The 14,899-nt window shown below is 38.9% G+C and overlaps 1 protein-coding gene across 1 annotated transcript in view; it reads left to right on the top strand.

Annotated features, from left to right (window-relative positions):
* LOC126284908 (phospholipase A2 inhibitor-like) overlaps positions 1 to 13,568 on the top strand; it is a 172,875-nt gene extending 159,307 nt beyond the window's left edge. The window contains exon 9 of the mRNA XM_049984170.1: positions 10,789 to 13,568. Within this exon, the coding sequence (XP_049840127.1) occupies positions 10,789 to 10,851 (63 nt within the window). The 3' untranslated portion in view covers positions 10,852 to 13,568. The remainder of the gene's footprint in view (positions 1 to 10,788) is intronic.
* Positions 13,569 to 14,899: the final 1,331 nt, after the last annotated feature.

The following is a 14,899-nucleotide window of genomic DNA, read 5'->3' as shown; positions in this document are numbered from 1 at the left end:
TTCATCTCTCAAAGATACCCATTCTTCTTCCACTGTACTTCTTTCCCCTTTGTCAGTCGTTCTCAAATGATCTCTCTCAAACTCTCTACAACCTCTGGTTATTTCACTATGTGGGGGGGGGGGGGGGGGGAGTGGCGCGAGGGGGGGGGGGGGGGAAGGTGAGAATTTTAATAGCAAATCTCTCCGTGATGCACAACGACTCTCTTGTATTGTGGCCAATCAACACCCCAAGGGAAGGGGCGGTTCCATTGGAGTTGCAGGGTGCCACGCTTTTGCACCCTTACAGAGGGACGTTGTAGACACCTTTGAGCCAAATTTGAAATTTACGTTTCGCAATGGGAGACAGTTATGTTGTTTCGAAAAAGTAATCCTTCAATTTTGCTTCACAGTGTATTTGCGTGGCTGTCTTCTGCAGCTGATGTTACGTATCAATTGTTATTGTTTCTACTTGTCTTAGACATACTGCCATTTAAGAGAAGTTCCTCACCAGTCGCATTTTGCTTTTATTTACAAATTTAAAATTATTCTTTATTTCCATCTTAGGTTTACTACGATTTAACACAAATCTTTCGCCAGACACGTTTCACACATATTCAAGAGAGCACATCGAACGCCGACTCAAAACATACCATATATGGCAATGTCACGGGCACCAGTGACGTCACAGCCGGCAGCTAGCGTATATAAGGGCGCACCAACAGCCCACTGGCAGTCATAACACTTGACAATAGCCAAGGAGTGTTTGACCGAAAGCTCGTGTAGTTTTAAGCAATTGACGCCGTTGGAAAGCCGAGAACATTTCATTCAATGTTATCGCCGCGAGATTCTGCATTCATACATATTCATAAAGCATCTTCTATGCTCATTGGTATCTCTTTCTCTTGTTTACGTGTTTTAAAGTCACTGGTTTTTTGGGTTAGCGGAGGTTGGAGTCGGCAAAAACATGAGTGCACAAGTTCCAAGTGTGGAACTAGTGAACTTCAAGCCCGATTTTTATGAAAAAAACTTTTGTGAAATTTAGAAAAGTGAAGCGTAAAAAAAAAATCGCCAATGCCATGAAAGAAAAAGAGATTTTGTAAAAGCTGGGAAATCGTGGAACACAATTGTGGAACCATGCATTTTTCATCTCCAACCCCTACTAACAACGCAGGAAAACGCAGTGGACTTCAAAAAGTTAAGTCAAAATGTAATTTATACTTAGGTATTTAAAACTGCAACATAATATTAAAGAAATTGTGTAAGTTTCTCTACATTGAAAAAAATCTTCAATAGAAATTAAAAAGTATTTTGACACAGTGACACAAAGTATGTAATATACTAGTAACACGAAACTCAAAATAAAACATCAAGTGTAAATATTTAAGGTAGAAATGGTTCTGTTATTCCTTCTTGCCGATGCAAAATGAAAGGCTGCATCTTGAAAAGTATGTAGACAGGAAACACAGCAATAGCAAATAAAGATTCATTTATCAGTCTGTATCGATTACAGAAGGCAATTTCTGAAATGGAATATGCTACATAAAAACGACAGAACAGATTGACATAATAAGTTCTGTTTATGTAACTGGAATGTTCAACTGTAAAATTAATTACAAAGATTTTTCTGTATTTGTTGGGTATTCTCTGAAATTTTGTCCCATTAACTTTTTTTACAGTAGTTATCGGAAAATGTGTTGACACCAACCCAAACAACCCGTTTCACTATTGTCTGAGATGAATGTCCGTTGGAGCAAAACCTATCAAATAACACAAAGTGAGTTTCTTTGATAGCAGCAAGTGATACTGCATATGCAGTAGCGTATTGATTGCTGCAGAAGAAAATATATCATTCATTTAATTCAATTTAATGTCAAAAATAATGTTCAAAACAATACCTGTTGGATATTTTAATCCTCCATAGTCAAGTCGTGGCAGTAAACTAAACTGTTCATTCATTAGCAACTCTTTATTAATAACAGTTTCATTGAGGCACAATAGCCTGCAATGAAAGTGAAGGATGCTATCTTTCAATGAAAGAATGTCTACCTCATTTACATTGCCTTGTGTATGTTAGATGGCAGTTTTTTTTTCAAAACTGTTCAGTAACCTGTTTAATAATCCAATATCCAGAACTGACTAGTAAATTGAATCAAAACATTAATGCTATCTGAAAAGTGCAGCATAATAACAAATATGACTCCAACTGTCATTAGCTCTATCTTTTTTCCCTTTTCTGGGTAAAGATAAGGTGGATAGATCACGTAACTAATGAGGAAGTATTGAATAGGATTGGGGAGAAGAGAAGTTTGTGGCACAACTTGACTAGAAGAAGGGATTGGTTGGTAGGACATGTTTTGAGGCATCAAGGGATCACAAATTTAGAATTGGAGGGCAGCGTGGAGGGTAAAAATCGTAGAGGGAGACCAAGAGATGAATACACTAAGCAGATTCAGAAGGATGTAGGTTGCAGTAGGTACTGGGAGATGAAGAAGCTTGCCCAGGATAGAGTAGCATGCAGAGCTGCATAAAACCAGTCTCAGGACTGAAGACAACAACAACAACAGGTAAAGAAGTCTTATACTGTGCTGCAGCCTGGGACTTTTAGCTGGCTGGCAAAAGGCGAAAGTCATCACATTGGCCGTCACCACGTGGGTCGTAAAAATGTTACTGCTGAAAACCAAAGTCTCTACCAGGAACTCATTGGGAAAAGCGCTCTGCTGGCCAAGCACAACAGAAATGACGGGTAAGAGCAGCCCAGTTCGTTATAAAGTTTCATTGTGCATGAAGCACAGATAATGGCTTTTAACAAAACAAAATGCGAAAGACAGGGGAAAACAAGACACTTCTAGCATGGGACACAGCAATTAGGCACAGAGGAGACCACCTGGAGTTTTTGTTAAAAATTTGGAATGGAGATATCTGAGTGGCTCATAGCAATTATTTTGGTAGTGGGAGGGAGTTCACGTGTGTGTGTGTGTGTGTGTGTGTGTGTGTGTGTGTGTGTTTGTGTGTGTGTGTGTGTGTGCGTGTGTGTGTGTAGGTGCACCCCTTGCCGTTGGCTGTAACAAGAACTCTGATACAGAGTGGGGGACATTTTTGGCCCTCTACCATGCTCCAAGGAAGAAATGTACTTCATTGGTTAACCACAGCAGAATCCGTAAGAGTAGGGTATTTGGTAACATGTTTGTTAAATTATCATTAGTCGGGTCTCATAAGATCTGTAGCAATTGGCAGTCAAGATTCCAGTACTGGCAGAACCAACTAAATTTTGCAGAGGAGAGTAAGAAGCACTATTTCTCTGGGCATCATAACAAGCACGTCTCTTTACGGCACTATAGCGAGCATTTGCTCCAGGTGCTTCATAGATAAGACTTCTCCACAGGCCACACACAGTGTGCTTCGTCTTAGAGCTGCACAGCGAGGTGTCTCCACGTTAGAGGGGAATTCAGCTGCTGGGGCTGAACCTGCAATTCTCAGCCATTACTGCAACCATTCACTTTTCTCATACGTCGCTGGAGTGGACTGTGGGCTGTATTTACGTTCACAGAGACGATTTATCATGCATCAAGGTTTCGTTTCGCTGATCTCACAGTCAGCTAGCTGCACCCACAATGTGCTTAGGCGGAACTACTGGCGTTTGTTCATGACTTTCTGGGAGTTTTCCTTGACACATTGACTTATTCCGCAATCATTGGTCATATCTGCGAACACAGGTTTATAGTGTTTCTATCATTATACACCCACCTATGCCAAGGAGGTTGTCAGAAATGTTTCCAATCCCTTGTCCCACTAATAATTGTTGGATTGTTTATTCAGTGGATAAAACATTTTGGTGTCTTTTAGTAGTAAATCAGACTGTTATAGTGAACCTAAGTTCATTTTCATAGTCTGATGCAAGCCATTATAGATATGCTTGTGTGAGGTGTGGTACCCATATTTCATGCATAATTGGGCTACCCCTAATAATCTCATCAAGTAAGCAGCTATACACTGCACTACTTCGTTTCTTTTAAGTTGCTTAGTCTTATGGAGAGTTATCTGTTACTGTAGGTCGCAGGGGACAGATTCTGTAGCTTCTCACTGGTATGCTAAATGTTCCACTGACACCTCACAAATGTCTAAAGTGTCTATCCCCTCAGACTCTGAAAAGATTAAATTTTGAATGGTCCCTAATGTGACATTGCCATAAGAAGAAGAATTTGGAATCAGAGGCATTACACTTTGAATATGAAGTTTTTTTCCCGCTTCATAAACCTGTGTACTGAAATGTTATATTGTAACCTCCTAGCAGTAGGCATTTGCCAAAACGACACTTGGGAACATTTGTTTGAAGTTTGGATTTCAATAAGTGCGTAATAACTTGCTGTTCAGTGCAATAACGATGAATTTCTATGACAGCATATGTTGTGTGCCAAAAGGGAAAAATTTGGCTGTTGTAAGAAATCCACTTGACAGACGTTTAGGTTTTCACACATCAAGCCAGTGTACAACATCTTGCAAAAATTGGTTTAGAAACACTATCAGTTGTTGAAGGATCCATATATGTACCCTGATTGTGTTTCCTTTTAACCACTGATTCCACATTCATCACTTCAAATAATTTTGAGTTATTCTAATACACTCAGCCTTTTATGATCCATATTGCAAACTGAATTTACAACTATCTACTTCCTAGGACCTCTGAAATATGTCGATTAAATATTTGCAACTCAAGTTTCATGCTCTGTTTTGCTAATGATGTAGGACAAAGTTATTTAAGAGTAAGTATATTTTAAACATAACTATGTTTAAGCAATATTGCACGTAGAAACCTGGTGGATTGGAAATAACTAGCAACCAGTTGTAGAATCAAAGGTTTGCTTGAAAGTTGGCTCAAGTCACTAGCCTTGTGTGTGACATGCGTCTTCTGCAGCCAATAGTGCAATTGTTTTATTTTAATGTTTTGTGACAAAGCCCTTCACTATTGGGTTACTACTGTCAGCTATGCATTTTAACTGCTAATATTTGTGGGTGAGAGTCACATTGACCTAGACAAGAGTCTTATGGCTTCAACATCTGTTTATGTAAATGTATGATTTTATGAGTCCATTTTCCTTCTGAAGAAGACGAATTTATATTTGTCAAAACCATGGTAAAGGATTAATAAACCTTTAATCGTAACTGAGTGACCGTTATTTATAATCCTATCAAATTTGATAAAGCTCTTTCAATGTTTTAAAACATGATACTGGAGATTTATTTTGTTCCAGTTCCTCTCTGGCTGTAAAATGAGGATAAAACATATCTATATCTTCATTTTTCTGATTAAGCCAAATATTTCTTATGCATTTCAAGATGTAGCCTGGATTGGTTACTAATAAAAGTGGATGTTTAAAAGCGATATTAATATATTTCTCCACATAAACACTGGAATTGTTCTCCTATTAATTAATAATTAATCAAGGGATCAACAATTTAGTACTGGGGGGGGGGGGGGGGGGGCAGCCGGGTAAAAATCGTAGAGGGAGACCAAGAGATGAATACACTAAGCAGATTCAGAAGGATGTAGGCTGCAGTACATACTGCAAGATGAAGAAGCTTGCACAGGATAGAGTAGCATGGAGAGCTGCATCAAACCAGTCTCAGGACTGAAGACCACAACAACAACATTAAGTTTGTTGTCAGTTGAAACACAAAAAGTCTGCAGCTAATAAATTCAAGGCCATCTATTATGGCTAATAGCACACCATGTAATAACTGAACAGAAATGGTCTCCATTCTGCAACATAAACACAAATGCTGAATTTGCATGTTCTGATTTACATGACATGCCCAATATGCTACCACCTCTGTTTTCCAAATAAGAATATGTGAATTTCATTAACATTCAAAACAATATTAACATTATTGATATTCAAATACTGAAATTTCGATTTTTTGTACGATTATGAGTTACTTCCCCAAACTTTTCATGTGACTGGTTTACATTAAATATGCCGCAGATTCTGTGTAGAGCACTTGGCTGTGGCACTTTCATTAATGCCTGCTATATACAAACTTACAACAATGACAGAGAATAGCAAACACAAACATCAAAACACCATTAACATGGAACCAAACTTACAGTTAATTTCTTAGACAATTACAAGTCTGTTCAGACATAAAGTCAAACGTGTCCTTTTCACACTCCTCAACTTAATCTTCCAAGACGCCTAAATTCTCTGTCCCTGTCTCTTCCGTATACTCCATGCAACTTTCAGAGTACCCAGAATTTGTGTCTGAAACCTCTTGCAATATACTCACAATTTCATGGGTTTTATTTACCGCTTGGGGAAACGATCTTTTTTCTAATAACTTAAGTTCCAAATTTTTGTTAAATAATGGTATATTTAAACCTGCATCGACAATAATAGAATGGGAAATATGTGATGATGGGTTTCTTGTGATCTTCAAAAAATACCAGACTCACTCTTTCCTTCAGTTACATTCCACATACAAGGCAATTTCACTTCCTTGGCATTCAATAGTAGCTCTCCTAAAGAACTGAAGCTGAAAGCATCATCAATCTTTTTTAGTAGAAAAATTGTGTTGCAATGCTGCTACTAACTGTTCATCTTCATGTCTCAACTTTTTCGCTTCTGGCCCCTCACGTCTCCTCCCCTCTTTTGAGATGTAGGCAGGACACTTTTGAAACAGCAATGAAACTGCACCTGGCTTCAAACGTTGTTTTTGGAGGGGCACTTAATAACTGACCTGTCCATTCATCCAAAATTTGTGTTTCCTAAATTACACCACCCTTTGGAAAGTGTGCATGATATCCTGGTAAATAAAAATGAATAAATGCTAGTAATTGCATGCCCAGGTAGTTTAAGCAGCGTATCAATACTTGACAGATTTAACAGACTACTGCAAGAAATACCCTTGAATGACCACACGGTCCTTTCCATGTAATGTCTGTGACTGTGTAATCGCTCTACTTATATAAAGTTGCTGTGCTGATGTAAAAACAAGACTCTCATCACAGAGACAAAGGTACATACTTAAGTGTGAAACATCAGGAAGGGACAGCTACGCCTTGTATCAACGCAGCATGACAATAAACTCAACAGAATATCTGAAAACAGGTGAAAGAGGAAAGAAAGTAACTTGTCCCATAGTAAATTATAGGCATTTAGTATTGTAAGGTGCCAAAATATTATACATTAGTAATGCTCTAAAACAAACGTCTATAGTTTTGTAACATGAATCCCAGAAATCTGGTGAGGGCTATATCGTTATGCACTGAGGTGACAAAAGTCATGGGGTAGCGATATGCAGATACACATGTGGCGATAGTATCGCGTACATAAGGTATAAAAGGCTAGGATATTGGCGGAGCTGTCATGTGCACTCAGGCGATTTATGGGAAAAGGTTTTCGACATGATTATGACCCCACGACGGGAATTAACACACTTTGAATGGGAAATGGTGGTTGGAGATACACGCATAGCGCATTCCACTTCGGAAATCCGTTGTGGGACTCAATTCTGCAAGATCTAGAGTGTCAAGAGCGTCGAGAATACCAAATGTCAGGTATTACTTCTCACCACGGACGTTTTCCCTTTCCTTACGTTTTACTTTCTTATGTAGCATTTTCCTTCTTTACCTGCTTTCTTTGCGTGTGTGCTTCAATTTTATTAGTTCCGCCCACATTCGTTCCTTTTAATGTGTGTCAGGCCGCTGATGACGTCGACGTTTAGTGCCCATAAGCCCCCCAACACACACACACACACACACACACACACACACACACACACACACACACACAGAGCGCAGATACCGACGGCCTTCACTTACCGACCGAGAGCAGCGGCGTTTGCGTCGAGGAGGAGGAGGAGGATCTTAGTGTTTAACGTCCCGTCGACAACGAGGTCATTAGAGACGGAGCACAAGCTCGGGTGAGGGAAGGATGGGGAAGGAAATCGGCCGTGCCCTTTCAAAGGAACCATCCCGGCATTTGCCTGAAGCGATTTAGGGAAATCACGGAAAACCTAAATCAGGATGGCCGGAGACGGGATTGAACCGTCGTCCTCCCGAATGCAAGTCCAGTGTGCTAACCACTGCGCCACGCGTCGAGTTGTCATTGTTAACAGACAAGCAATACTGAATGAAATAACAGCAGAAGTAAATGTGGGAAGTACGACGAACGTATCCCTCATGACAGTCGGTGAAATTTGGCCTTATCAGGCTGTAGCAGCAGACCAGTGACGCGAGTACGTTTGCTAACAGCATGATGTCGTCTGCGGCGCGTTTGCTGGGCTCGTGACCGTATCAGTTGGATCCCATCGAGTGGAAAATCGTGGCCTGGTCAAATGAGTACAGATTTCATTCGGTAAGAACTGATGGTAGTGTTGGAGTGTGGCACAACCCGCACCCAAAGCGATGGACCCAAGTTGACAACAAGACGCTACCCAAGCTGGTTTTCAGGTGAAACAGTCTGAATTTCCAGTTTTATTTTATTTGCAGTACCAGTTTCAGTGGTACTTTAGCCATCTTGAGCCCCTTTGATTTACGAATGGGAAGATTCCCACGTCTTGTACAAACGAAATAGGGTCCAGCATACAATGACTGGTAACAAAGAGTGTGGATTTCCATGCAGTCTTGAAGAAGTAAGGTTTATTTACTGGTAACGCCACGTAGCGCTCTGTATGAAGGTCACTGGCTGTGCTGTGTGCAGTCTGTGGCTGGTTGGCATTGTTGTAATACTCGCCATTGTAGTGTTGGGCAGCGGCAGCTGGATGCTAACAGCGCGTAGCCTTGCGCAGTTGGAGGTGAGCCGCCAGCGGTGGTGGAAGTGGGGAGAGAGATGGCGGAGTTTTGAAATTTGTAAGAATTGGTGTCATGAACTGATACATATTATGACTATAAAGGTAAGTACATTGTTTGTTCTCTATTAAAATCTTTCATTTGCTAACTGTGCCTATCAGTAGTTAGTGACTTCCGTAGTTTGAATCTTTTAGTTAGCTGTCAGTAGTGGCGCTCGCTGTATTGCAGTAGTTCGAGTAACGAAGATTTTTGTGAGGTAAGTGATTTGTGAAACATATAGGTTAATGTTAGTCAGGGCCATTCTCTTGTAGGGATTATTGAAAGTCAGATTGCGTTACGCTAAAAACTATTGTGTGTCAGTTTAAGCACAGTCGTGTATAATTTTTCTAAGGGGACGTTTCAATACCATCTGACTTTCGGACAAGCATCATCCACACAATTCCGAAGACGACAAGTGCTAACAAGTGCGAGAATTATCGCACAATCAGCTTAACAGCTCATGCATCGAAGCTGCTTACAAGAATAATATACAGAAGAATGGAAAAGAAAATTGAGAATGCGCTAGGTGACGATCAGTTTGGCTTTAGGAAAAGTAATGGCACGAGAGAGGCAATTCTGACATTACGGCTAATAATGGAAGCAAGGCTGAAGAAAAATCAAGACACGTTCATAGGATTTGTCGACCTGGAAAAAGCGTTCGACAATATAAAATGGTGCAAGCTGTTCAAGATTCTGAAAAAAGTAGGGGTAAGCCATAGGGAGAGACGGGTCATATACAATATGTACAACAACCAAGAGGGAATAATAAGAGTGGACGATCAAGAACGAGATGCTCGTATTAAGAAGGGTGTAAGACAAGGCTGTAGCCTTTCGTCCCTACTCTTCAATCTGTACATCGAGGAAGCAATGATGGAAATAAAAGAAAGGTTCAGGAGTGGAATTAAAATACAAGGTGAAAGGATATCAATGATACGATTCGCTGATGACGTTGCTATCCTGAGTGAAAGTGAAGAAGAATTAAATGATCTGCTGAACGGAATGAACAGTCTAATGAGTACACAGTATGGTTTGAGAGTAAATCGGAGAAAGACGAAGGTAATGAGAAGTAGTAGAAATGAGAACAGCGAGAAACTTAACATCAGGATTGATGGTCACGAAGTCAATGAAGTTAAGGAATTCTGCTACCTAGGCAGTAAAATAACCAATGACGGACGGAGCAAGGAAGACATCAAAAGCAGACTCGCTATGGCAAAAAAGGCATTTCTGGCCAAGAGAAGACTACTAATATCAAATACCGGCCTTAATTTGAGGAAGAAATTCCTGAGGATGTACGTCTTGAGTACAGCATTGTATGGTAGGGAAACATGGACTGTGGGATAACCGGAACAGAAGAGAGTCGAAGTATTTGAGATGTGGTGCTGTAGACGAATGTTGAAAATTAGGTGGACTGATAAGGTAAGGAATGAGGAGGTTCTACACAGAATCGGAGAGGAAAGGAATATGTGGAAAACACTGATAAGGAGAAGGGACAGGATGATAGGACATCTGCTAACACATGAGGGAATGACTTCCATGGTAGTAGAGGGGACTGTAGAGGGCAAAAACTGTAGAGGAAGACAGAGATTGGAATACGTCAAGCAAATAATTGAGGACGTAGGTTGCAAGTGCTACTCTGAGATGAAGAGGTTAGCACAGGAAAGGAATTCGTGGCGGGCCGCATCAAACCAGTCAGTAGACTGATGACCAAAAAAAAAAAAAAGCTTCTTCAGTATCGCAGCAGGACATTTTCGTAGTGTTTCCCCATCTCTCTGCTCCGCTTATTACTCTTTCCTTACGGCGCCCTACCGCGCCAAGTGCCCGATAACGCCACCAGGAGGCATTCAGTGTCACGGTGGCAGTGGTCATAACGTTTCACTCGTCATTGTATAATTCTTTTGTAAGGCTAACAAATTGTGGAGTAAAAATACTTCACATATGGAAATTTTGTACTGAACGTTAGTTAAATCTTTTTTATTTTTCCCCAGGTGCGGTACTCTCAGCTGGCTGGCGCTATGAGCAGCGTGACTGGCGGTCCGATTGCCCCCTGACGTCATCATCTTCCGCGTGAGCCTTTCTTCGCTCCTCGCCGCCTCACTTGTTGTGAACTTTTGCATTGTGATTACAACTCGATCAGTGTGTTCAGCGTTTCTTTATTTGAAATGCTTCAAATACTCCCCACCGCATCGGTTGTCGAGGAAGAGGGATAATCGTGTTCCATATTCTGGTTGGCTGTGCTACCGATCGTCCTGAAACACTTTCTACATCATGTTTCTCAAACAAAGCATATAAACTCTGAGTGCTCCTTGGCCAGCATTTGTTGGAACTGGTGTCCCAAACTGACAGATTTCACTCTTGAATCCTGATTGCTCATTAATTTTCGGAAGAAATAATGGAAAACGGAAGTGTGGAAAAAAATGAATGAACTGGAGTCAGTACTAAATAAATATACAGTGGTCTTTTTTTATTTTTTTAAAGCTTGGTACACACCTAGCGACAAAGTCACATGACATTGTATACGTAGAATCCCATTGTACTGTACCGTGAAAGTCCCTATACAAAGCAACGCGTTCGCATCTAAGGGGTAGTTCCACATTCAGTCATAGGCAAATGTTGAAAGAAATAGTTTACAGCTGGGATCAAGCGACAAAGATGAGATAACCTTCAACAATGACACTCGAAAATGATATAATATGAGGTATCAATATGCAAATGAGGAAGTATTAATTTACATACAATGTTTAGTCTGAATTAGAAATATTAGTTATGTATGTATGCATTTACAAGTAATATTTCTCAATATACTACAGGTAACATGCTGTATAAATTGTGAAATAAAATGAAATGTACTTAATATTTAAGGAATGGTCCACAGGTAAGTGGAGGAACATAGACATATTAAAAACTTAAACACATAGTATTGATGTTTCACAATAATATTTATTTTACTGTTCATTTCAATCGTCTTCCATCTATCAGGGTCATCCTCACATAACGTAAGACTACAGATGATCCACAAAACATCAGCGAGAGTTTATAGCTGTGCAAACATTGTTTATCCAAAGATATATGATCTTTTGCAACTATACAACTATACACAAACACAGGCATAATCAAATTCACAAAGAAGATTTCATTACTTTATACTCAGAGGTTTAAAGTGCAATAATGTATGGGTCAAAAACGGTGTACAACTGAGTATTGGCACAGACTCATATGTTATTTGGACAAAAATCTGATAAATGCGTGAACGAACTAAAAAAGGGGAGCAGAGGAGCAGAAAGGAGTCAGTGGAATGTGGGTGCGAAACTGTTATACTGTTTACAAGAATACTGTCTAATGACGAAAAAAACTTTAACTGGTAGCTGATACTGTAGTAAGAGTGAGTAATGGAATGGTGGCTGGTCCTCAAGGATCAGGTCGGAATTCGTTGAATACTTTTTACTGATACTTGGAATTACAGTAATGTTAATGTTTTGCTTTGGTCCTCTGTGGAGAATATTTTGTAATGTGGACATGTTGACAGACATGGCCTTCAGTTGTTCTCATTGCACAATGGAAAATGCTTCGTCAGTCTATTATTATTTATATTTTTATTATTGTTATACGTTACTTATCAAGATGTGGCCAATGGAGAAAGTGTTGCAGCTGATTGCAGATTGTCACACATAATGTTAGGGGAAGTTAGTAATTCCGTATCTAAAAATCACAACAACAAGAAGTTGGCTGTTGAAGTATTAGTGAGTGAAGTTGGAACAAATCCACAATTTGAAAACAACTTTTTATCAGGATCATAAAAATATTAACCAGACGAAGAAGAGTAAATAATATTTGGTTCGCATATGACCACGAGCTATTTTTCCTGGAAGATTTAAAAGCATGCTTATTTATTGTTCATATACAACGAAAAATTAAGGTTTAAATAAATACATTCTTCTATCAATTAAATAGTTCTGAAAGTTTTTAAATAATTTTTTAAGAGAAAGTGTTCTGTATTGGAAGATAAATGCTTATCTTGCCAAGTCAGTTTCAGTGTGTCTCCTTTGTTCGTGTATGAATTTTTAAAACAGTTTGTCCAAGTCTTTAAATAATGAGTTGCTGGAATAGTGTATTGATTTTCATCATCATATCCATTTATTTCTACATTCTTGTCACATCTTTTACAACACCACTTGTTAATGACAAATGTTGTGTAACATTTCAAAACAAGACAAAAAACTTAATTAATCAGGGAGTCACATGAACCAACTTCAACGACTGCTAAAGCCACTCTGACGCCATCCAAGGCTGTCTCACGCTACTCTAACGTGCTTAGCGTAAAAAATCTCTTAAGTATTATGAACTCAGCTTCTATTGCATTCTGGAACAGGATGTAGTCCAAAGATGACTGTCTTAATCGAAATTGTTTTTCAGATTAAATTTATATAATAGTTTCTGGAAACAAGTATTTGTGTGAAGATTTATACACCTAATGGTTCATAACAAGGGTTTCAAATTTTGACAGTTTAGAAAGTAACAGCACCTTGTAATTGTAAAATATCGACTTTATGGTCAACAATAAAATTAGGAAAATTATGAACAAAAACAGGAATTTTGTTTGCATGACACCTGAATCTTCACTGTAAATTAGTTTTTAGATCATTTGAGTTTACAATTGTGATTACTAATTTTCATGGTTCAAGATCAATATTACCAATGTACCGATATGAATAACGAAAAATATACTATCAGAAAAACAATTTTTAAGGAATAAAATATATTAAAAATATCTTCAGATGTGAAATATATAATTTAATTAAGGAAATAAACCCCTGACCAAAATTTATATAGCATCGAATATTTCAATTGACGTGTGAAAGTTCTGAGGAGGCAAGATTCATCACAAAGGACCATTTAAAACCAAGAGGCAACAGAAACACTGACTGTCATGAAGAAAGAAACAAGCACTGCCGATGATGTAAATACATTACAAATACATTTTTAAATTTTATACGTGACAAAGAGCGAAATCAGAGTTATTAAAATTTTTAACAATAATATTTAATAATCTGAAAATATTATTTAGGGTTTTGTAAAAACGTTTTCTAATTGATTATTGTTTTAAATGTTGTAAGTGCTCTGGACTCATCATTTAGTAAACATCATATTGCCATGGAATCTCTCCTTCAGGAATGCGGAACTAATCGCTGAATTCATTCCGAATTTTATGCAGGTTTGTTTTTGGCTTTAGGGATAGGTTTGGCAGATCGATCAGTGAACTACTCTCATCCAATTTCTTCCTCCAGAACCTCTCGATCAAATTTCCATCTGTATCATAAAAGAAAAAAAAATACCAGCTGGAGTGTAATAAATTTCACACAGTGTATTTTTGTGTCTTCTTTGGAGCGGACTGAATGACTGTTTACTCCTGGGTTGATTATTACTCTTTGTAGTTGTTGACGGGTCGAGATATTGCGTTAATAAGGAATGAAGTTTTTGTGCGGCATCGTGACGTCCTCTGGTCTTGGTAATTCCGTAGCGAATACACCGGAGCTCTGGAATTTAGTTGATTTTCGTGCTGGGGTTCGGGTTAAGAGGTATTTACGGTACCTGTGACGTAATTGGCTGTTATGAACTCACTTCTTAGTCCATATTTTGAATTGCATTTGTCAATAGCGATATTTATTCTTATATTTTCGTTGGTTTCGAAACAAATTAGGCTTTAATCTTTGTTGTGAATCGGAAAAAAACTACATTTTCTGTTCCAGCGGTAATCTTAAGATGCCGTCGAGTTATCAGTTCCTTTTATTGAGAAATACGGAGGTGGCCACAGGTTGAAGTATGAAAATGGCACTAGGGTCTCTTGATATTTCCTAAGATAGCGGGAGTGTTGATCGTGAAATTCCGGAAGGGACTGTCTCTCTTTTGAAATTGTTTGAGGAGATTAGAAATCCGACGATTCACGTTATTTTTTGAAGAATTCTAATGTCATGTTGCAATAATCGTTTCGGTTTGCCCCTGATCCATGTGCTTATTCGTAACCGCGTATCAAAGGCTCCATTTGAGCTGTACTGATAAAATTGATTTGGCGATGGTTCCTTTAGATATTTTACGATTACG

The sequence above is a fragment of the Schistocerca gregaria genome, chromosome 8 (genome assembly GCF_023897955.1).
Source record: "Schistocerca gregaria isolate iqSchGreg1 chromosome 8, iqSchGreg1.2, whole genome shotgun sequence".
Taxonomy (NCBI): domain Eukaryota; kingdom Metazoa; phylum Arthropoda; class Insecta; order Orthoptera; family Acrididae; genus Schistocerca; species Schistocerca gregaria.
This window is presented reverse-complemented; position numbering and strand designations above follow the sequence as displayed.